The sequence below is a fragment of the Carcharodon carcharias genome, chromosome 26, assembly GCF_017639515.1.
Source record: "Carcharodon carcharias isolate sCarCar2 chromosome 26, sCarCar2.pri, whole genome shotgun sequence".
NCBI classification, from domain to species: domain Eukaryota; kingdom Metazoa; phylum Chordata; class Chondrichthyes; order Lamniformes; family Lamnidae; genus Carcharodon; species Carcharodon carcharias.
Window position 1 is genome coordinate 27474342 of NC_054492.1, and position 23231 is coordinate 27497572.

Consider the following 23231-nt stretch of genomic DNA (forward strand, 5'->3'; position numbering starts at 1 on the left):
ATCTGAAAGCAGCACTGAGTTTATAGCATAACTCTTCATAAACTATAGGGTTACGTTAGTGGTACTTTCATTATTTAAGCTCATTTTATCAATAAAGTTTGCTTTTGTTTAAAAATGTGAAATTTTGTGGCATAGTTCTGCTGGTTAATTGATGGGTATTCGGATTTCTTCTTTAAAAGGTTAATGGTCCCTAATAGGATTGTAACAATAACCTTAATAAAGTTAATCATGAAAAAATGTATAAATATTTGGAATCTATCAAGGAAGGCCACAGGGAGAAAATCATTGCACATATTTGTAATATAAAACAGATGTGGGATCTGAGCAAGTTCAAAGAACTGAATAGTCTTCGCTTGCCCTGTTCTTCCGTCAATCATAGACACCTCCCTGATGGTGTAAATATACAAGACCATTGCCTGGTGTGTTACTGAGTTACACAAACCCAGCATTGATCCCTGGTCTGTGGTTAAGTTGGTTGATCTCAGGCAATGGAGTTCCTCTAATGTCAAGTGTCTCCCTGCACTGCGCCCTGTTGCTGCAAGGCATTGCAAATTCACGCACTAGCTCCCTGGTGCAGTTTGCTAATGTCAGCTACAATTAGAATCAGCATCAACAAGGTGTGCACTGGTCCAGGCCACCAGATTCAGAAACATCTGAGCGAAATTTTAGAAAGCAAAGTAAGAGAAAAGGGCAACACCACATGATTTTTGTCAAGTGTTGAGGGCTGACATGGTTTTGCACATCCCCATCATGTTCTGTTGAAGAGTCATACGGACTCAAAACGTTAACTGTATTCCTTGCTGCAGATGCTGTCAGATCTGTTGAGTTTTTCCAGCAATTTTTGTTTTTCTTTCAGATTTCCAGCATCCACAGTATTTTGCTTTTATTTTAGGTCTAGCATTTACTCTACTTCAGGTGCAGATCTGGCTTTATCTCTCAACTTCCAAGGAGCTGCAAGTTACCTAACACCCAAAGCTGACATAGCCTCTTAGCTGCTTCTCGGAACCAGTCTTGCCTCCTGGCAACGCCTTACCTAATTCACAAGAGAGAACTCAAAACAAAAAAATCTCACTAAGCTCCACCCATCTCCAAGGCAATGTGACACATGGCCTGTTCCCAGGTAGAAATGCAAATAAACTATCTTTTAATTTCAAAGCTTTCCTTTAATTCTGGAAAACCATGTGGATCACTTAACCTTTACTGAAATAACTACAAACATCATGTCTCCAGTTCTTGAGCTAAGTGAGCCCAGTTAACGTTTTGAGTCCGTATGACTCTTCAACAGAACACGATGGGGATGTGCAAAACCATGTCAGCCCTCAACACTTGACAAAAATCATGTGCTGGTGTTGCCTTTTTCTCTTACTTTGCTTTCTAAAATTTCACTCAGATGTTTCTGAATCTGTTGGCCTGGACCAGTGCACACCTTGTTGATGCTGATTCTAACTGTAGCTGACATTAGCAAACTGCACCAGGGAGCTAGTGTGTGAATTTGCAATGCCTTTATGATCTGACCTTTCTGGCTGTTAACCTCTTAAGTTAACATGACCCCATCCTTTTAAGCATGAGAGACTCCAAGCTTGTTTGAATTGCATTTACTTCAGGGTTGCTTTTACCAGTTTCTCAACCAGATACCCCAGTTTTCTGCAGTTAAAGCTTTAATTCCTAAAACAAAGAGTTATATTCTAAAACATATGAATTATGAACTAGGTATTTGCAACAATATATGGGAATAATAGTGGAAAAAATGTGCAGCTTAAATTGTAAGATTATAAATGGAGTGGATGTTGTGAAGGCAGCACAAGTAGATAATACTGACCTGGGCAAATCAAATCTTTGAAACAGAATTCAAAAGTAAAGAGTTAATACAAGATTTTAGTTAGGCAACTTTTTGGGTACTGTGGCAGTTTTGGACATCTTATGACAGGAGGGCATAAGTGCAATGGTAAAGTTACAGCACAGATGTTACCAGAGTTGGAAGGGTTGCAGTTGGACAGCACTGAGGGAATGCCGCATTGTCAGAGGTGCTGTCTTTTGGCTGAGACATTAAACCAAGGTCCCATACCACCACCAACCCTCCCCCCTGGCAGATGCCAAAGATCCCATAACCACTGCTTTGAAGAAGAGCAGGGGAGTTATCTAAGTGTCCAGGCCAATATTTAACCCTCGACTAACATAATTAAACAGATGGTTTTGCCGTGGCTGTTTGTGGGATCTTGCTGTGCATAAATTGGTCACTGCGTTTTCCTGCGTTCTTTTACCTCTTTTATGAAGATTCTTTCACTGCAACTGGTCAGATTGGGGGTGTGAAGTGAGTGTTCATTTGGATTGTTCCCAGTGATCAGTGAGGAGCAGTCATGAATTTAAGATAATCACAAGATGTTGTTAAAGGGGAGATTAGAAAAAAAATCTTCAAAGGTTGGTGCAAAATGGTAACTTTCTTTTACTAATCATTGTTCAAGCAGTGCCTATGAAATCTTTTAAGAGGATTTGTTGAATCAAAAGGAAAAATATTAATGGCTATGGGGAAGTGGAATTATTCTGGATAACTTGTGGATATAGGCTAGTGCAGACTGGATGGGCTGATTGGCCTGTTGCAGTATAATTTGATGGCGATGGTTTGAAGCCTCATTTTATTTGTTTGCCAGCTCCCTGACTCTGAAGATGAACACTAGCAATAGTGAGAAACCTAGTGCAGCTCGTGGTATTGTCAGACATTGGTAGGGTTACTTCAAATTGGGCTTTGAAACTTGGTCTTGGAAGGAGAAAACCAGCCAATGCATTTATCAGAAACCCTCATCCATTGCACTAATTTTTTTTTGTTTTTTCTCTTTTACAGACCTGCAGCCGGTCACCTACTGTGAGCCGGCTTTCTGGTGCTCCATCGCTTACTATGAACTGAACCAGCGAGTGGGAGAGACTTTTCATGCTTCACAGCCCTCTCTCACAGTGGACGGCTTTACTGATCCATCCAACTCTGAACGCTTCTGCTTGGGGCTGCTGTCAAATGTGAACAGGAATGCAGCAGTGGAGTTGACAAGAAGGCACATTGGTAATAGGCCACATTGGCTATTATAATTCCTCCTGGTGGCTTTAGAATGATGTCCTCCATACACAACACCTACATGTTGCGCATTGATCATGCTTTACTCCAATGTATTCCTGACTGACCAACATCCTTAAACTTGAGCTCATCCCAAAACTGTTGCCTGTACCCTGACTCGCACCCAGTACTGTTTCCTCATCACCCCTGTGCTGAGTGATCTACATTTGCTCCTGGTCCAGCAACACCTTGATTTTAAAATTCACATCCTTGCATTGAACCCCTCCATTCTCACCCCATCTTATCTCTGTAACCTCCTCCAGCCCTGCAACCTTCCTATGATCTCCATGTTTCTGCAATTTTGGCCTCTCTGCAATCCTGATTCATTTTCTCTCCACGTTTGACGGCTGTGCCTTCAGCTGCCTGGGCCCAAAGCTCTGAAATCTCTAAACACCTCCATGTCTTGCTCCTACTTTAACTCTCTCTCCTTAAAACCTATTTCTTTGACCAAATGTTTGGATTACCTTCCCTATTATTTCCTTATATGGCTAGGTGTTAAACTTTGTGTGTTTTATGCTCCTGTGAAGCTCCTTGTTTTATTGTGAAGTTTCTGCACAAATGCAAGTTGTAGTTGGTGTTGAAAGATGATTGTGTTACCTCAGCAACTTTTCTGGTTAAGGTTGGATTCACACTTTATTTTCAGCGATTTCAGCTTTGCAGCAACATTAATCTGTGAATGTAAACCAATATTAAAGCCTGAACTGAGTCCATGACACAGCAGAGTGAGGTTCCTCATCCTAGGATTCTCACTATGCTCCACAATAATGTTAGGCCTTGACTATGGACTTGCATGCGATAACTATGGAATATTCAGTGGTGGGTTAAATTCCCAGTGACTCAGTGGGTAAATGCTTGGCACAGTCCTGGGTTTCATCACTGGTTTACACCTGTAATGTGAAATCATGCAATAAATAGGCTTGCTAGCATTAACCTTTATTATCCCCAGTGTAAGAACTCAGGGCAAAACAAAATCAGCCAGTGATCCTTCTCCTGAAGGATTTGAGTGATATCCTCACCCGATACCTAAATGTTGCTTAAGATAAGACTGGACTCACCTGTGATGCAATGGATCGTTAAACACCTTGACACTAGCTGCCCAGGACCCCACACAAAACATAACCCATTGCCTGAGATGGCAGGGCGGAGAGAGGGGCACCAACATTCGTAGCTGCATATCCCTGGAAGAGTCTGGGTGGGAAGAGATATTGGTACAATGAATGTTGCAGATTCCATTTCCCAATTAAGGAAATGCTGCCCCTATCCTGTACCTCCCAGAATGTGGTAGGTAACTGGATAATAGATTTTGAGTTCCAAGGGAAGTGAAAGCCATGTCCTGACCAGCAGTGAGACATAGCAGGCATCTCTGCATAGACCCCTTCTACCATGGCCCCTGTGCTTGCTGACCTGCTTTAGCTACCAGTTAAGCAATGTCTCAATTTTAAAATTCTCATCTTTTTCAACTCCCTATCCCTGTAATCTTCTCCAGCCCTACAACCCATTGAGATGTCAATGCTCTTCCAATTCTGGCCTCTTGCACATTCCCAATTTTAATCATTCCACCAATAGCGGCTGTGCCATCAGCTGCTGGAGTCCTAAGTTCTCGAATTCCATCCCCCACCCCACCACCAAACCTCTCTACCTCCCTGTTCTATTTTAGATTCTCCTTAAAACAAATCTCTTCGACCAAACCTTTGGCCACCTGCCCTAATATCTCCTTACATGTCTCAGTATCAAATTCAGTTTGCCATTGTTTCTGTGAAGTCCTTTGGGGTGCTTCACCATATTAAAGGGAGTATATAAGTTTGTTGTTGTCTCACACCAGTATGGTTGATTCTTAACTGGTGTCTGAAGTGGCCCAGCAAGCCACTTAGCTGAATCAATTTGCTTGCAGTGGTTTAAGAAGGCAGCCTACCAGCACATTCTCAAGGCAACTAATTAAATGGACAGTAAATGTCGGCCTAGGCAGCGATACCCATATCTATTGAATGAATAATCAAATATTGAATGAATAATCAAATATTGGTGTTGGATATTTATTTGAAGAGGGATGGAGTTCTCCTGGTCAACATTCCTCCCTCATCCAATATCTCCAAAAACAGGTCAACTGGCCATTTAAATATATAAATGCGAGCTCTTTCTTTCTGTTTGTCTCATTGTTTAAGTCAACTGCAGCAATCCCTCCCTTTCTAATTAAAAAGGGGGTTATGTTTCTTTAAGGGAAGAGACCTGTACACTCACCAGCATTCTTCCTGTTTAATTTTATACTTTAGAAATGCTGACTGGAGACAACCTGGGAGGAAACATATTGTGCAGAACTCCTCCTCTTACGTATTGGTACGTAAGAGAAGCAGAGAATTGTTGGTAGATCTCCTATTTTATAGTGTCGCAAGGCAACGGGAGATAATTAAGAGATGCTGTTGTACAGGTGTATTGAGCAAACTTTCCCATTAAACACACATTTATCAGAACTGTTGACAACATATAAACTATCACTTGTCAGATTTTGAATCAAAAGTTGTGTACCTGAAACATCACCTTGAGCCAAAAGCATAAAGGTGATTAAAAACAAGCTGTCTCTGTTTCAGACATAGGGAATGACCAAGTAGTATTTAGTATCTTCTCTTCCATCTGATATATTGTTTCTTTGCCTTTTCCTGTTACTACATTTCTCTTTCTCACTTTGCAGCTCGTCTGATTATGGGATGTGCAAGTGTGTTCTCTCTTGTAGCTATGGAGATGCAGCATTCCCAGCATTCACTGTAGTAGTGAAAGCCATCTGTTAGAATAACAGGCCCAAAGATTGGTCAGTTTCACTGTCCATGTTGGCATGGTCCATTTACATAGTAGTGACTAATAGGTCACTGTAGGTAAGTCTTGCATATCAGATTGTGGTATGATGAGCAGACTGCTGCTGAGCACGGGAGAGATTATGGGCCCATTTCAAGTGCATGTTTCAGGTCCTGACGGTGGGACAGATGAAATTTGCCCAGCTCAAGAAAGGTCAAATGTAAGGTCTAAGCCCAGGACACTCCGGGAGTGCAGGATCTGCTGCTGAAATGAAGTCTGCATGTGTGCATTCCTATGAGGGAATGTTAAAGACTTTTTTTTTTAAAGCATTGCACACAGCAGAACTGTGTTTTTGTTTCTTATCTCATTTAGATTTCATTTTAGTTCTCTCCAAATGCTTAACTATCAACCCAAACCTCATGATTTTTTAAGTTTGCATACTTGGGTTTGTAAACAAAGGGATTATGTTTAATGCAGCTGGGTTCTTTTAAGGACACACTGTTTCACATGGAAATGCCGAAAAGGCCCTGTGCTTTGCCTTATTTTTTTTTGCCTGTTTTTGACTGCCCATGTATCCTGTGTATTCCAGGCAGGGGCGTAAGGCTATACTACATTGGGGGAGAGGTCTTTGCTGAATGCCTGAGCGACAGTGCCATCTTTGTTCAGAGTCCGAACTGCAACCAGCGCTACGGGTGGCACCCTGCAACAGTTTGCAAGATCCCGCCAGGTAACTGCGATGGAGTGGATTTCGTATGCTGCCATCTGTTAAATGGGAAAAGAAACTTGTGGGTAGATGGTGGAAGCAAGGGAGAGAAGTACTTTCTCTTCATTGTGCTTCCCCACTGTTTATTCTTGCGTAGAAACATGACCTGACAAATTATTTTAACTCTCACTGAGGCTTGCTGCATAAGGCAGTGATGCCATCGATTGAGTGCAGTCCCTCGTGACACAAGAATTGCTCTATTCTTTGCAAAGGGGCAATGACTTTGGATCGCCCTGGGAGCTGATCCAGGGCCACATGTTCCTGAGTAACAAGAGGTAATAATTAGCACAAGTGTAAGTCAAAAGACACAATCCATCTCTAACTTATGATGAGACTGGTTTTGTAATACACTGTAGCCCTTGTGGTTTCCGGTTTACTCACCAATAGAGCTGATGCAAACTACTGAACAAATGTTAAATTTGAAGGTAAGTGATTTGACAGTTTATATTATTGAATAACAGATTCCTTGCAGTGAGTTGTGGGCTGGATTCAGGTGGTTTATAAGTAGAATAACAGTTCACCAGGAGTGAGCTACAGCTAGAATTTAATTAAGGGGTTTAGATGTTTTATTACTGGAATAACAGTTACCCAGGAGTGAACTACAGGTTGGCACTTAATCAAGAGGTTTAGATGGTTTAGATAGGCAAACACAAGGACTTGGCAGGGAGCTACGAGCTGGAATCAGGGTGGTGGGGTAGAAATTTTGTGGGAGGAAGAAGGCAGTGTTTTGGCAAGTGATGTGCATTCTGATCTGCAGTGAGTTTGCTCTCTTCCTTAACAGGATGCAACCTCAAGATCTTTAATAACCAGGAATTTGCAGCCTTGCTGGCTCAGTCAGTGAACCAGGGCTTTGAAGCAGTGTACCAGCTGACCAGGATGTGCACAATCCGAATGAGCTTTGTGAAAGGCTGGGGAGCAGAGTACAGGTATCGTTTACAATGTTTAATGCATCTCAGCCTTTCAATAATGCAGGGCTCTGGCAATGAAAGGACTTGGAGCTTCAGGCAGTCATGGTCATGTCATCTATTTGTATATCTTGCAATATGAGCAGGAGTCTCTGTGCTCAGCCAAGGGAGCAGGCGGGGTGATTGCTCCCCGTGGCTCTGCCTGCCCCATTCTGGGGATGGTTGACTGCTTGGACGTTTGCAAGAATGGTGCAGGTTGAGTCCAAGGCTGTACTTACACTGCACTTGTTGGGCTACTATTGCGATGGGGGATGGGCCTTGCACCTTGTATTTTTAACCTCCTTGGTTGTCTTCTGAAACTGCATTACTGAATGGTTGTATTAGTGCCACCAGCACCCATGGGGCAGGTTCCACACAGATGGTGGCAATCCCAAAATATACTTAACGCCTTTGTAACTACAAGCGTTTAGAAGGATCCAATTAAAAAATAAAAGAGCAGCAACATAAAATTACTGTACATTACATTCCCAAAACCACCTTGATGAACACAATAGTGTAACTGAAGCCTAAACCATTGACAGCTGTGCCTTCAACTACCTGGGCCCTAAGCTCTGGAATCCCCTTCCTCACCCTGTCCACCTCTCTTTCTTTCCTTGAAGATGCTTCTTAAAACCTACCACCATGAAGAAGTAGTCCTAATATCTCCTTGAGTAGCTCGGTATTAAATTTTGTTTGATGATTGCTCATGTAAAGTGCCTTGAAATGTTTTATTGAATTAAAGGTACTGCGTAAGTGTTTGCTGTCCATCCCCTCCCCGCCCCTGTTACATTGCAGGATGTCGAGTTCATCAGCATTCTTTAAAAATTAATTCCAGTCTTTGGAGCAAAAGGGGGGAACACTTCTGCTAAATTACACTGTAATTTTGCACAGTAATGTCTCCAAATTAGCTTGGTAATTCGAGATATATATTTCCTTTTGCACATTTGTGTTTAGCAGACAGGAGGGACAGCAGCAGCTCTGATTTGCCTCTGATTAGCAACTCCCACCCACCCTCCAAATCCACCAGATGTTTGGAGACTTTGCTGGTTCTCCCCACATTCAAATAACAGCCAAACTCCAAAGCGTTGGCTCCTATCCAGCTAGATAATCACAACCAGATGCTAAACACGCACAGAAACACACAGACACACAAAAATCAATGCTGTCCTTGAACCGCTACTGAAAATTTTAAGTTAGGACTGAGAAGGCGAGGGGTTTGGGCGTATTGTGATAAAGTGGGTGAGAAAAAAACGATCATTAATTATTAAAGAAGTAGGCAAATACTCCACAGTGTGTGGCGTGTAAATCCTGCTGCAACTTTGGGCATAAACTGAAAAGAAGTTTGTTCCAGTTCTTCTGCTTTTTTCCTTCTTTCTAAAGAAGCTTTGATCCATGTTAAGCCAAATGGTGGTTCTTTGTAGTTAAGTTTTTTTTTTAAGTCTATTCAACATCCAAATTAATCTCACCAGCAAGATCATGGTTTAAAATGTCATATTAGCATCCTCTTTAAAAACAAAATTGAATTTCCCAGCAATATTCTGTTGCCTGGACCAGCATCTGTGACAATTCTTGCAGCCCCCATATCCCCGTCATCTGGAACTTTTTCCCTAATTCTATTTAGCTTCCCACTTCCTTCTCTGTCGTTGAAAAGCCCTTCAAAATCCTGCTCATTGACTGGGACTTTCTTGTCTCCCCTCCATCGGTGTTAATTTTTTATTCTCTCGCTACCTTTAAAAGCACCTGGAGCTGTCTGCATATGAGGAATGCTACTGCAATGTAAGTTGTTAATAATGCTGTTCTCTTAACAACCTTCAGAACAGAGACACTGCATGACTAGGGACTGCTCCATCCAGACCTGAAGGTTCCAGATCAGTTTCTGTGCCAAGTTAGCTGGTCATGGCCAATCATGTTTGGAGAATTATAACTGACCTAGGTCTTCCAGGGCTAGTGAGAGGACAATATCAGACCGGGCTCTAACTTCTGAATCTGGCTGGAAAATCAGGGGAGGCCGTGGCCATTTGACATTGTACTTCGACTCACACAAGAGGCCTGACTGCTTGTTGAAGAAGCAAAGGAGTGTGTGGCATATGTGGATCATATCACAGCAAGAGTCGACCTCCTAAGGAGAGAGTTGGCCAGAACAAAACAAGGGCAAGTCACACCATTAAGGAACCTGGCAACATGCGTGCATACAGTTGCATGTTGCTGTGTAATATAGAAGTGGCAAAAGATTCCACAGCACTTTTAATCCAGGCTGTTTTCCCTCAAAACACTTCTGCAAAAAAGGGGCAAGAAACAGTGTAACTGAAAGATGGACACATTTGATTTTTATTTGCAGCTTCCAATTCCGTTTCAGGACTTGAGCACATAATCAAGGTCAACACATTCTCTCTTACTTTTGGCAGAGATGTTAAGATGATGAAGATCCTATGGGACTATTCAAAGTCCTGATGTCCTAACTAATATTGATCCCACTACCAACACCATCAAAGATCATTCATCTCATGGCTTTTTGAAGCACTGTAGCAAAATGGCTGCCATGATTACTTGCATAACAACCAGCAAAAGCTAATACAGCCCCAAGAAAGATGATAACTCAAAAGAAAACCTCTAAACATAGGCCTGGGAAATGCAAACTGAAAATAGTGTAGTACCAATTAAGCTGCAGAAAAACCCAACATTCCATTACTTATGTAGCAGAAGAATGCATCTCATTTTCTTTGGAAAAATTGTGATTTACTGTGGGTATGTTCAAGCATTCGCTATTGCTAAAGTGAATTCACGTTATCCTAAAATTAAAATCAGTGGTCGGCTTAGTGTTGCAGAGCTACTCCTTCCCTCTTCTGTCATTTTACTGTCATCGTCACAAAGGAATATTTTCTATGGTTACGGTTCCCACTTTGCTTGGGGTTGCATCAATGCTATGAGTGGCAATCACTGTTCTCTCAAAACTAGTACATGATCAGCAATTCAGTTATCAATAAAGTTTATATTAAAATACCAATACAAGTAGGTAGGCTGAAATTAATTTACTGAAACTTAAGGTCACCAGTTTTTTTTTATTCTTTCATGGGATTTGGATGTTGCTGGCTAGGCCAGCATTTATTGCCCATCCCTAATTGCTAATTGCCCTTGAGAAGGTGGTGGTGAGCCATCTTGGTGAACAGCTGCAGTCCATGTGATGTAGGTACACTCAGTGTTGTTCGGCATGGAGTTCCAGGATTTCGACAATGTGTTTGAAGGCACCATCTTCACTGTCACCAAGTTCAAACCCAACATCAAAGCACCTCAATTGTCAAATAGGAGGGGCATGGCAGGGCTAGGTGAAGGAAGAGCAGAAAGGCACCATTTCACATGAACAAGGATGATTCATGACATGGTCTTGAAGCTGTATGGGTAGTTTGAGCCCTCGGTGATTTTTACCTGCAAGTGGAGATGCCTGGAACAAAACCTTGACTGTCCATCTGAAAGCATGGATGGTTGGCATTGTTGAAATTGTCTTCTTGCAGCCCCTAGAGTGGATGTTAACGTGGAGTTCATGCTGAGGCTGCCTTAACTGAAAAAAAATGGATATATTATTTCTCACAGAGATTATCTTTATTTAACCACAAATACAGATTAACTAAGAAACACGACTAGACTTGTCCTGGAGTCATCAGATGCCCAAGTTGGCAAGGCTGATCTCCTAAAGTTTGTTGAGTCTTCAGATACTTTCTTTCCATTAAACTAAAATCCACCTGTTCGAGCCGATTGCAGTTGGGGAGTTTTGTATTATCAAGTTCTTATATCCTTTTTGCCCATAATTTCTTGGTGATCTTTAAATGCAGGCCTTGATGATTAGTTCCTTCAAGTGTATCTGTAGCCCTTGTTTATGGTTGGTTCAAAGTTTAGTAGGATTAATTTATAGGGTGGAATTTAATGGCCTCCCCCCAAAGGTGAATTTGGAGGTGGGGGTTGCATTTAATAGGGTGGGAGGGTGGTGGGTAGGTAACCTGCTGCCTTCCTGCCTCTGCCTCAATTAAGTTCGGGTTGGGAAGGCTCATTGATGGCCTTCCTACCCTGCTGCCAATTGCGGCCCTCCAATGGGAAATTAATTAGCTTAATCGCTGGTCTTGCCAGATGGGAAGCCCAAAAATCAAATTCTGCTGGGCTTCCTTGTGGGCTTCTGGGGGCTTCCTCGTACAAAGGCGTTCAGTGTCTGATCAAGGGACCTGGCATTGAGGGAGGGTAGTCTGCTCTTTGCTACCGACCCGTCCCAGTGACCCCCTCCCCGTTACCTTCATCCTGCTATCACTTGCCTGTGGTTTGGGTCCCTTGGCAACTCTGAGCCTTGGGTGGGTGCATTACTGGCAGTAGCACCCACTGGCACTGCTGAGCAATGCACAGCTACCAGCCTCTAGCTGACAACACTCAAGGTGTGAGATTTCTGCCCTGGGGATCCTTGATCCTGGAGAAGGTCCACTGCTGTCCAGTTAAGTGCCTGATTGGCACAGGCCTTCTCAAAAGGAAGCAACACGGAGCTCTCACTGGCTCTGCAGCAGGGGGTAAGACCCCTGTCACCACCATTAAATCGTCCATAGTGTTCTGTTAATAGCTATCAGTCAATGGTTTCATATCTTAAAAACATACCAGTCAGTTGCTCTGATTTTGGGGGAGGTTGGAACAGGTGAAGCTGGATAGAAGGCCAGTGATAGGTGGAAGCAAAGGAGAAATTGCAAAAGATGTCATAAGTAAAAGGTCAAAGGGTTGTTAATAATGGCGGCACTAGCTAAAGGAGATGCTGATGGTGACAAATTCTTAATGTCTTAAACAGTATATATTTCACCACATTTCTACTTCTGAAGAAGTCATACGGACTAGAAACATTAACTGTCTTTCTCTCCACAGATGCCGTCAGACCTGCTGAGTTTTTCTAGCATTTTTTATTTTTGTTTAAGATTTTGCACCTCTTTGACTTAATAGATAATGTCTGATAACATTCCTCTATGTAACTGTAAACTGAAAAACGTTATATGTGGTTTAGCTACTATTAAAGTTCTTAATGTTAGGGATGTTTAAAACATTTTCCCTTCAGTTTGCATTTAAAAACGAAAAAAGATTTCCATTCAAGTAGTGCCTTTCATGTCTCACACCCGACGTCCCAAAGCACTTTAAAGTCAGTGAAGTACTTTTGAAGTGTAGTCATTGTTGTAACATAAGAAACATGGCAGCCAATTTGTTCACAGCAAGCTCCCACATACAGCAATGTGATAATGACCAGATAATCTGGATAATTCTGAGATACAATGAGTCTATAACTGCAAGACTTCTTTTGCAAAGACCAATTCCTGAGCATCAAAGTTTAAAATTGGTGGCGATAAAATGTACTTGCAAGAGCCAGAGGGAGCGAGGGTCCACATTAAAATTCTCCACGTGTACGTTTTTTATGACCTGCCTTTTATCTCCGTAGGCGCCAGACAGTGACCAGTACCCCTTGCTGGATCGAGCTTCACCTGAACGGACCTCTGCAGTGGCTGGACAAAGTCCTCACCCAGATGGGATCTCCAGCTATTCGGTGTTCAAGCATGTCGTAAAAGATTGGTGTTATCTCAGGGAAGACACCTGCCAAATTTTACTGGCCTAGCTGTAGCTGTTAATTTATAGAAAGCTAAATCAACAACTGGCTTCTTCTGCAGTGATACCAGGTTCCATCATTGCCACTTCCCCATGATAACTGTAAGCACTTTCTGTGGCAATGCTGTTTGGAAATATTTACAAGGGAAATCGAAAAATGACAACAAAGCAAAACATCAATTTTCAATTCTTTTTATAACTGCAGAAAAACTATTTGTTTTACCCTGCTACCAGATGGCAAATTTGTCAGTGGTGGTTTTGTGCCAACTATAAGTCTGGCCATTTTGTATTATTTGACTTCTTAATGTCCTGTCTCTATGACTGGACTGAATAGTACAGTTGCCTAGAGACAAATTGATCTCGCTCTTTCTGGTTTTTATTCTTTAACATCCTCATGGAACTTTTGATGGTTACGCCTGGGAAGAAGGCCGGTTCCTGCCTGCAATTGCCATGGTAACTTGAGCCATTTGTTACACTCAGAGAAACTATTGCAACCGTTCTATTCAGATCAGCCCATTCTCGCAAAACTCGGTGGTTTGGAATCTACGATGGTTCTGCGGGCCCCACCGCTGTATAGCACCAACTGTTGGGGACTGGAGAATGGAGCTGCCCTTCCCAGGGCATATTCTCATCATCAATATACTGGAAGCTTGTGATTTCTTCTGTCAGTTCCCTTTTTTCCTGCTACTTTTCTATTTGACGTACAAAAGTTTGATCTGTACACTAATCACCCAGTTTTACAATACTTCTCCTTTCTAGTCAATTGAAACAGATTCTGAGCACTTGGTTATAGTAGCTGGCAGCTGTTATTTCTGAACCATCTGATTTATGCTGATAACTTTTTCAGTGAATTCATCGAATCCTTGGGATGCTTTTTTAGTTAAAGGCACTATATAAATGCAGGTTGTAGAGGTGTGTAGAGCAGCAATGTTTATTGGTTATGCTTGACTAATTGACCACATCCACCCCCCACCGCCCCCCCCCCCAAACTTGACACCAGCTTCAGTGCAGTCTGCAGCACTTACATAACATTTTATGCAAGTAAAAACATGGCACTGAGAGGCTGTATGATAGTTGTGCTCAAAAGGCTCGTAGATCAGGAAGATCCAAGGTTAGTACGGTTTTGACTGATCTCGAGTGGTGGTTATAGCACAATAGTTGACTTTACTGCCCCTGGGATGTTGGGTGAGGGACAAGTCATCCAGGGTTCTTGCTGCTGAGTTTCAGTGCTTGTGAAGGTAGGGCAGGGCAGCACTGTAAGGAGGTAAGGATAGAGTGGGCTCCGATGGTGAGGCTGCACTCTGACACCCTCAACATGTATTCGCTAGGCTCCCACAATTTGAGCAAGTAGAAAACAGCTGGAATCTGTGGAACTGTTTCCTCGCACCAGTCTGTGTGTGGGGAAGGGGCAAGAAATTAGGGGAAGAGAAATGCGGCATTTTTTTTAACCAGGTGTCCTCACTTGATGGCCTTTGCAGTGATCATTTTTATTTTTATTTCAAGTTTTTTTCTGAAGGGGTCCAATTCAATTATAATAAAGACTGTGTTTCCATTGCTGGGCAGAGTGAGACTTTGGCTGAACTGAAACAACTGGCACATTCAATTAAACATATATTTAAAATAGTAAAGCATTGCTTTCGGTTTATACCGAGTTCACAGGTATTGTTATCCATGCTTTGATGCTTTTGTTAATATTGGAAGCCAGTTTGGTGGAGGTAATAATTCCTGTTCCTGGATTGAAAATTGGGGGTTAATCATGCATATTTCTACATTTACACACAGAGTATTGTAATAAACTGTCTTCATTCCCCTGGAGTGGGGTATAGAAACTTTACCTTCACTTTTATATTAGCATAACATGGGACAGTGCCTGGGAATAGAAATAGTAAGACAATGTTAGACTGTTCCTTGCCCCTACCCCCGTTTTCTTCCACAGACCTCCTGTATCTTACCCAGATGTTAATTCTTCTTGCCTGAGATAATATGAGGGATCTATTTTCCCATCACAACTATGTCCTATGTGTATGTGTGGAAGGATCATTAGATGCCAGTCCAGAGGGGAAATGCTAACTGATATTTGCCCTATTTTAGCTCTGGGGAATCAGTGCCCCAGAACCATCTGTCCCAGCTGAGATCAATTAACAGCACAGGTTGTGGATTAACCTGCATGGGTGTCTTTATTTACTAGACCATCAGGAGTAAACCTGTTCGTGCAAAACTATTTACATCTAATATGTGGGTGAAACAATTGAAACTGTAGGGCAATTTATTGTAATAGTTTGCTGTTTTACGCTGAACTCTTTGTTATTTCCCCCATTCCAGTCATTCCCTTTGGAATTCTTTTTCAACTACTTTCCTTTAAAAGTTCCCTAACTTCCTTTGGTGTTCACTTCTTCCCCTTTTGTAAAGTGCTCAGAGATGTTTTAATGCAAGTATTATTGTGTGCATTTGTGTATAAATTTACCTTTATGTTTGGGGATTAAGTGGGGGGGGGGGGGTCACATTATATGTGAGTTAGTGTATTGGATGGGAAGGGGGTTGGTCGGGTGGGGGGAAATATTCATGTTGGACTGTTTTCCAGCTCTTTCAATTTTGTTCATTTTCCAGATCCTAATCTCTTGATTCCCTGTTCTATTGCAGTGGAAGGTTGTAGAACATTTTCTGCCCTCACCCTCTATGCTGACTGCAAGGAGTCTTATTTTTGAATTATGGATTTTAGGGGTGGAGCATCTTGTACACAAGAAATAAGGTATACAATGTGCTACCAAGCCATAAGGTTATCCTAGATCGTCAGGACGTTGTTGAGAGATTCATTGTGTACCAGCTTTACCGAGTTTAGTCAGAAGATTGTGAATTCAAGCCAGTACTCAATCATAGCTATTTTGGCACAGCTCTGGATAAATACAGTTGGAGGTGCCTTCTTTTGAATGAGATGTTAAACTGAAGCTGTATCATCCCAGTCAAAAGAAGTTGTCTGCACCAACATTCCTTGTTCAGCCATCACCATCAAAAGCAGATTCATTGGTCGTTTGTATGACTTTGCTGCATAACAGAAGTGCAATGACTAGACAAACACAGCAAAGTAATTATGTTTGAGAGATGTGGAAGATGGTGCTTAAATAAATCTTACTCCATTTCAGCTCTTAACTTCTGTTGGGACACTTAGGAAAGTAGCAGCCATATAGCAGACTCTTACGCTGGTAAAACAAGCCTTTGAGGTACCCTAGCGTATCCCTTCTCTCGACCCCAGTTGCATCAGAGAGAACAGGCTCCTGTCCCCTAAGCAGACATTCATGCTCTTTTCAGCGAAACTCTACTTAGCACGCAGGCTGACCTGAGACCTAGAGCCATACTAACTACTGGTTGTTTCAAGTACAATGTACGGGCGATACCTCGGACTAATTCTCCCAGCCATTTTTCTTGACATCTCTGCAGGAAAAGCAGCTGGCCTCAATTCTACACCTCCCCACAAACCCACTCTATGCCTGTCACAAACATTGCCATGTGTTTTGTTTTTGAACAGATGGTAACACTTATTCTTTGTGGAGGAAAATTCCAGGCCTGATTAAATGAAGTTTAAAGAGAAGATTGTAATACTGACCTTTTAGTATATACATTTTAAAAAATCTTTTCATTCTACTCCTTAACAGTTCATTCCTTTATTTAAAAAAAATACATGCAAGAAAGATTAGAACAGTCTGCTCAGGATTTCCTAGGATTAATATCATAGGAGCTGCTGTCTATAAGCATATATGGGGAATGAGTACTTCACAAATTGCCACTGGAAAGCAGCGCATTAAATGAGAGGAGATGATTTGTCCTATTAACACTTCTCCTTCCACAATGAACATCTCTCCTTCATTGATTTTTATTTCAGTCCCTTGACTATTTTAGAACCTCCAGTGAATTTATAATGCAGTACTACTAATCCAAAATAAAGTAAATATGTTAGGCAAGCATCTGGGGAGAGAGAAAGTGTTAACATTTCAGGTTGATAGATCTAAAACGATGACTATTTCTCCCTCCATAGAAACTGCCTGAGCTATTTTCAGCATTGTTTCTATAATGTTGAAAATTTGGTATATACATCACACTGATAGTTATGCCTGCAGCTACAGCCTTCTATCACTCAATGAGAGCTTCATAAGATTCAGTCACCCATAATTGTACCTGCTGCAGTACAGATGTAATGTTGAGGGAAATGCTCAAACACTTGTGGCCAAAGCTATGGAAGGCTCCCCAGTTACTGAGATCCACGCAGGTATATTTTGTGTAGAGTTGAACACATCCCACTTATCTCAGTCCATAAAATTCAGATGCAGCTAGGCAGAGGCTTGGGACCCCATGGCTTTGACTAATGTTACAATTATGCAGTATCAACGGGCAATCTCAATTACTGCAACAAGATCCACTGCCACATTCTCACCAAGTCTCTGGACTATTCTTTCACACTTTTGAGTGCTTTGGACAGCAGCAGGTGCAGGAATGTAATTGCACAAAGCAGGGAAGTCCTAGGTTCACTCTCCAGGTGCAGTCAGAGAATTGGGAAACCACAAGATTGCATTCCTGATGGAAAGTATTAATGAGTGTAGATTTAGATATTTTTAATCCTGGCATTCACAGTACTTTTTAAAGAAAGAGAAAAATCTGTAATGAAGTGATATTGCAGCTTGTTAGTGCCAGTCCCCTCCATCAATTGTGAATTAAGAGAGGCAAAAACCTCCGACTGAATTAGGTATATATTGCAAATATATACAAGTGATTGTGGAATTGTAATCTTAATATCCATACATCTTTAGACCTTTAACACTAGCAAAAGGCAAGCACCTCAACAAGCACTTTGTGTGAAAATTGTGTGTGAAGTGCAGGTTATAGTCCCAGTCTGGCTGCACAACCAAGCGCACCCCAAATGGCTCAGTGCAAAATTAGCTATGTGGTACCTCCAAGGTATATATTGCCCAGACTGACTTGTGTTGGCGGAGCTGCTGCTCTTCATCAAACAACCTGCAGCCAAGGAACAAAAGGCAAACTAGGGTAGACCATGCCTCTCAAACATTGGCTGCAGTAATATTGGAAAAATATTCTCACCCAAGCTCTGTGGAGGCAATCTAACTCTATATTTGCAATAGTTACTTGTTTTACTTTTTAAAAGGGAATAATTTTGTGCATGGTGGATTAAAGTACTGTATTGAAGAGGTTCTCGTAATTTTAATGTTTAAACAGAAACCAACTTCAATGGGTCTACTTTTGGACTTACCTGAGCATGTTTTGTGGTGCAGTGCATCATAGCATGAAGCACCCTCCACAACAGCATCTGTGATGCTTACAGCAGTGGAAGTGATAACTCATGGAATCAAAAAAACTGTCCCATGCTGTGTGTATTTTTCTATTTAATGAAATGTAATGTGATTCTACAAATATTTTTTACAAAAAAATTGGCCTGTAAGCTGAAGGCAATGGAACACCTATGTCTACCTTTATTGCTTGTTATTTACTAGGCCCTGGATGCAGTTTAGATTGATGACCCTGTGACCCACATAGTATTTTATCAAGTTCTGTAGGGGTACCTTGTGAATCTCCAAGTAGCATTAAGCTATTTAGTTCCAACAGATAAATGCTGCATTACTTTCACATTTTACAAAAAAGGTGCTTTCTTGTACATTGTTGCTGTTTTCTACTCTAAAGTGTTCAAAAATGGCCAAAAATTCTGTTCATGTAAATGTTTCAATGTTATTAAAGTTCATTTTTATCATGTTACCAACAGAAATTGGGATAATGTTATTATCCATGGATTTAGGGAAACCACTGCCCTTTAAGAGCAGAGAACAATTACACATTTCTTACACCCAAAAGGTCATCTTTGGAAACAAGGTATAGTTCTATGATTGTCAACAGCAATGGATACTTTACACCAGACTTCATGTGCAAATTTAAATAGTGAATACTGACCCCACATAATTGAAGGGCAAATTTAAAAAGCCAAATCCAACTGTGCCTTCATTCAATATTTGAGTCAGGAGTGGGGATGTGATTATATTTCTTCTTAACCCTCATCATAACCAAATGATAGAGAATATGTGCACCTAGCTCAGATAACCAACCAAAATCAAATTTGGAAACTTATTTGTCTGTATGGCTACATAAGGAGGTTTGCAGAAGTGAAATTTGAGGGTAAGAACTGCTGATCAAAATCCTGCCATCCTTTTTATTGCACATTCAGGAAAGAACGTGCATAAGGAACCCCACTGAGTATCAAGAACAGAGCAACCATATGGACACCACAATGAAGACCACACTTTTTTAAAAAAAACTATACGACAAGTTTCTTCAGCAAAGAGATTTAGTCACAAAGAAATAAAACCCATTTATACAGCAATTGCCAAAAAGTGATATTAAATTACCAGCATTAAGTATAAGTTCAATGGTCAGTGCTGTAATATGAACAAGAGAAAATGACATAGGGCCAAAAAATGTGTCCCTTTAGGAAGATAAGTTGCTCACCTACCTGCCATTTCAAAGAATCCTCAGTCCCACCTCCCTCAAAACACATCCAGATATTTAAATCTTATCACATACTGGTTTGTCTAAAATTATTTTATTTTTTTTTGCTGAGTTAACCACTTTTAAAATATTACACAGCAATTTTATGTAAAGTTAAGCTTGCATTTATATTGAGCCTCATCACGTCTCAAACATCCTAAAGTGCAGTCATTTATGTAGATAACACAATAACCATAATGCACACAGCAAGATCCTGCAACAATGAGACAAATGGACGTTTCAGTAGCTTTTGCCGGTGGTGGAAAGGAGAATATTGGGAATGAAATTAAGAAAATCTGAGGGGAAAAAAAGGAACAAATTCATGTTATTCTACAGGTGTCTGCCACTTTCCAGGACTGTATCCAAATGACTATTCATGTGTCAGCTGGACAACAATGAAACTACAATTGTACCTTTAATGAACAAAAACATCAGAAGGCATCACAGGGATGTAAAGAAAACCAGATACAAAAGGCAGAGAAGGAAAATTTAGTTTGCTTAACCTAGGTGGATCTTAAGAAAGGTCTTAAAAGGAAGAGCTGTTGGAGAGGCAGAACAATTTAGGAAGGGAATCCCAGAGATGCAAGACCAAAGTAGATGACGGCTGAGCTGCCAATGATAGGATAAAGAAAGGCATTATGGTGTCAAAATAAGAGTTGGAGGGTTTTCTTTGACAAACTGCAGGAGGTTAGATAGGGATGCCAAGGAGAGATCTAATCACAAAGATAGGAGTTTTAAACTTAAGCCATTGCAGTGGGAGCCAATGCAGGTCAACAAGCGTAATGGACAAGTGGGATGGCAGGCAACTGGGGGGAATCAAAGCTAAACCCAATCTGGTTTCAGGATGTCCACACCTGGGTAGGAGCAGGAACCCTGGCTGATTCTTTTCCCTCCTTAACTAGGGTACAATCTTTCATTTTATAAAATTCTCAAGGCAGGAAGCACAAGCAAGGGGAACATAGCATTTTTGATCAGCTTTATTGAGAAATTGATAGAATATTGAATTGTATGTCATTCTGGGTTTATGACATTTTCGTCAGAGGTGTTAGTTAGAACTGAGAAATGGAACATTTCCCATTTTGGACATCCAGCACTTCACACCATCAGATTAAAAATACAGTCTAGCTCCCAGCCACGTACCTCAAGTACACTTCACGTTGTACCAAGGCACAATTTTTCTCATTTCCCACATCTTCCCGCTGCTTCAAGTCAATTTAGCACCAAGTTCGGAGGAGTTTTCATGCTGTAGATATAGGCCCATGAGGAACTGGATAAGATAGCCTAAATGGATTTTACAGTACCTTCGCAGACATAACAGACACTCAAGCAATCTGTCTGGAGTGGGTTTGGAAGCAGCTTTCATAGGTGAGAGGTTTACCACTTGGTGTACTCACCACATTCCTCAATTGGAATGCCATTCTCCATCAGGTAACTGCAAAAGGAATAGACCCCAACACTAAAGAAGCCAATTTTAAAAAAATGATTATCTGCAAAGAGGTTTGTGTTTCGTGCTCCATTGATATGTGAAGTATTGATTGGCAACCGTGTAATTTACCTGTCTGCTTGCACCCCCATCTTTTTCCGATGAAAGTCACTAAAAATATTTACCTGAATCATATGGCAATAAGCGCACAGTGTATACTTGTGCCCAATATGTAGTAAAAATCTTTAGGGACAGTTTCTGAAACATATACAAGGAGTGAAGATATTTATTTGTTTATTTTCTCCATGAAAGTTACTTAATTGTACTCTAGATTGGTTTACTTTATGCTAATCTCTTTACACATTCTCCACGCACACAAATGTGTGCATTTTCAGGCAGCACCAAATCATAGTTGTTAATTATGTTCATTGCCTACAGTGCAAATGAACCAGTTACAGTTTTATGCTGAATCTATAAGAAAATTCTTTTAAGACACACTGTATTCTTGGTGTTTGATATTGGTGTGTCCCTGGTTACTCCAAAAAATATTTATCACAAGTGTACTGGTCCAGCAATGAAATGAGTGCATGAGTGGAACAGTTGTTCTATACAAAATCCTATCTGTTCAGTAAAAATAGAACAAAGCCTCTGGGTGGGACTGAGTGTAATAGGAATGGGAAAGCTCAACACCCAGTCAAACCAGTACCAGCTCATGTAGCTAAATGTCCAAGATCTTGGAGGGTGATGTAGCCCAGAAGTGGGTGGGGGCAATGCTTCCTCCCACGGGGGCTTCTTAACTCGGATGTTTAGTCTAATAAATAAGTACAGTTGAGAAAGGGGAAAAACACAGATGAAGATTCACATCTTATCATCCAGCTGATTCAAACATTGACTTGGGTACAGTTGCATGAAAAATCTTGACCCGGCAACCCTGGGAATGAAACGTCTATAGAGGGATCTGAGCAGAACACTGACTCATACACAAAATAAAATCTTTCATCTGAAAACCACAAAATGACCAAGCCCTTAGTCATTCTCTTCATCAGACGGCTCCTCAATCTCTTCTCTGTCTCCACCAATGGCCATCCAAAAAGCTTTAGCAACCTGTCAAATGAAATAGGGCAATGTGTAAATATAAAACACACTCCCCACTGCAATCTGTAAACTGTTGCTCATCTTCACTGTAAACAGGATGAGCATGAGATAATTTTATAAGGGCAGTGTGAGAAAGAGAGAGTAGGCGCAAGTAAATAAGACATAAAATTACCCATTTATAAATTACTCTATTTTAGAGCTGGTGCAAGTCAGTAAATTCTTTGGCCAATTTGGCCGAACAGTTCACTTGCCCATTGCAACTGAGCTTCAATAAAAATTTGTTTTATCAGCTTGAAAGAGGTAGATCTGCACGACAACATAACTTCAAGTAAATGCTTATTTGGGGCTGATCTGGGTACTTTGCATATGCTGAGTTTCAGGGCGAAGAAGAGACAAGGAAGGGGATTATAAATGATAGGCACTCTCCATCGGAGACAGATAGGGAAAAATTGCAAATGCTGAAAAATGATTCTTTTTTAAAAAGTGCTGGAAATAGCAGCGGGTTCTTTACCTTTAAATGGTAGAGTTTCATGTAAGGACCCTAAAACATTGTGCAATTCTTTTAGATGCACCAACTATGAATTTCCAATGTTTTCTACAAGCCCACTGGCACCTTGAACACTTTAGTATTTGGATATTCATTATTCATAACATTTCACAGAGTAGAAACTCATCAGAAGATAATTAATGACGAGGAAGACCATTCAGCCCATTTAAAGTTTACCTATGCAGAAAGATCCTAACATTGTCCATTGAATGTTGAAGAAGCAGTTAGCGTTTGCATCTCTTTTACTCTTTCTGGAAACCTATTTCATACTGTGCAAATAAGGATTTGCAGATCAGTCCTCAATTTGCCCGTCACTAGTTTAACCTGCATCCCTTTGCTCTGCTCCTGCAATCTTTTCTTATTTACAATAATATTTTGGATCTACCTCTTCTGTTCATCTATCTTATGTATTGCTG

At 41.0% G+C, this 23231-nt stretch overlaps 2 protein-coding genes across 3 annotated transcripts in view; one reads left to right on the forward strand and one right to left on the reverse strand.

Moving 5' to 3' along the window:
- Window positions 1–15640, forward strand: part of smad3b (SMAD family member 3b) — a 103391-nt gene extending 87751 nt beyond the window's left edge. The window contains exons 6-9 of the mRNA XM_041175229.1: window positions 2840–3052; window positions 6480–6617; window positions 7435–7579; window positions 13047–15640. Coding sequence (XP_041031163.1) covers window positions 2840–3052; window positions 6480–6617; window positions 7435–7579; window positions 13047–13170 — 620 coding nt within the window. The 3' untranslated portion in view covers window positions 13171–15640. The remainder of the gene's footprint in view (window positions 1–2839; window positions 3053–6479; window positions 6618–7434; window positions 7580–13046) is intronic.
- A 3896-nt stretch (window positions 15641–19536) lies between these two features.
- aagab (alpha and gamma adaptin binding protein) overlaps window positions 19537–23231 on the reverse strand; it is a 41916-nt gene continuing 38221 nt past the window's right edge. For both annotated transcript variants that reach the window (XM_041174740.1, XM_041174738.1), the window contains exon 10: window positions 19537–22277. In XM_041174740.1, the coding sequence (XP_041030674.1) occupies window positions 22200–22277 (78 nt within the window). In that variant the 3' untranslated portion in view covers window positions 19537–22199. The remainder of the gene's footprint in view (window positions 22278–23231) is intronic.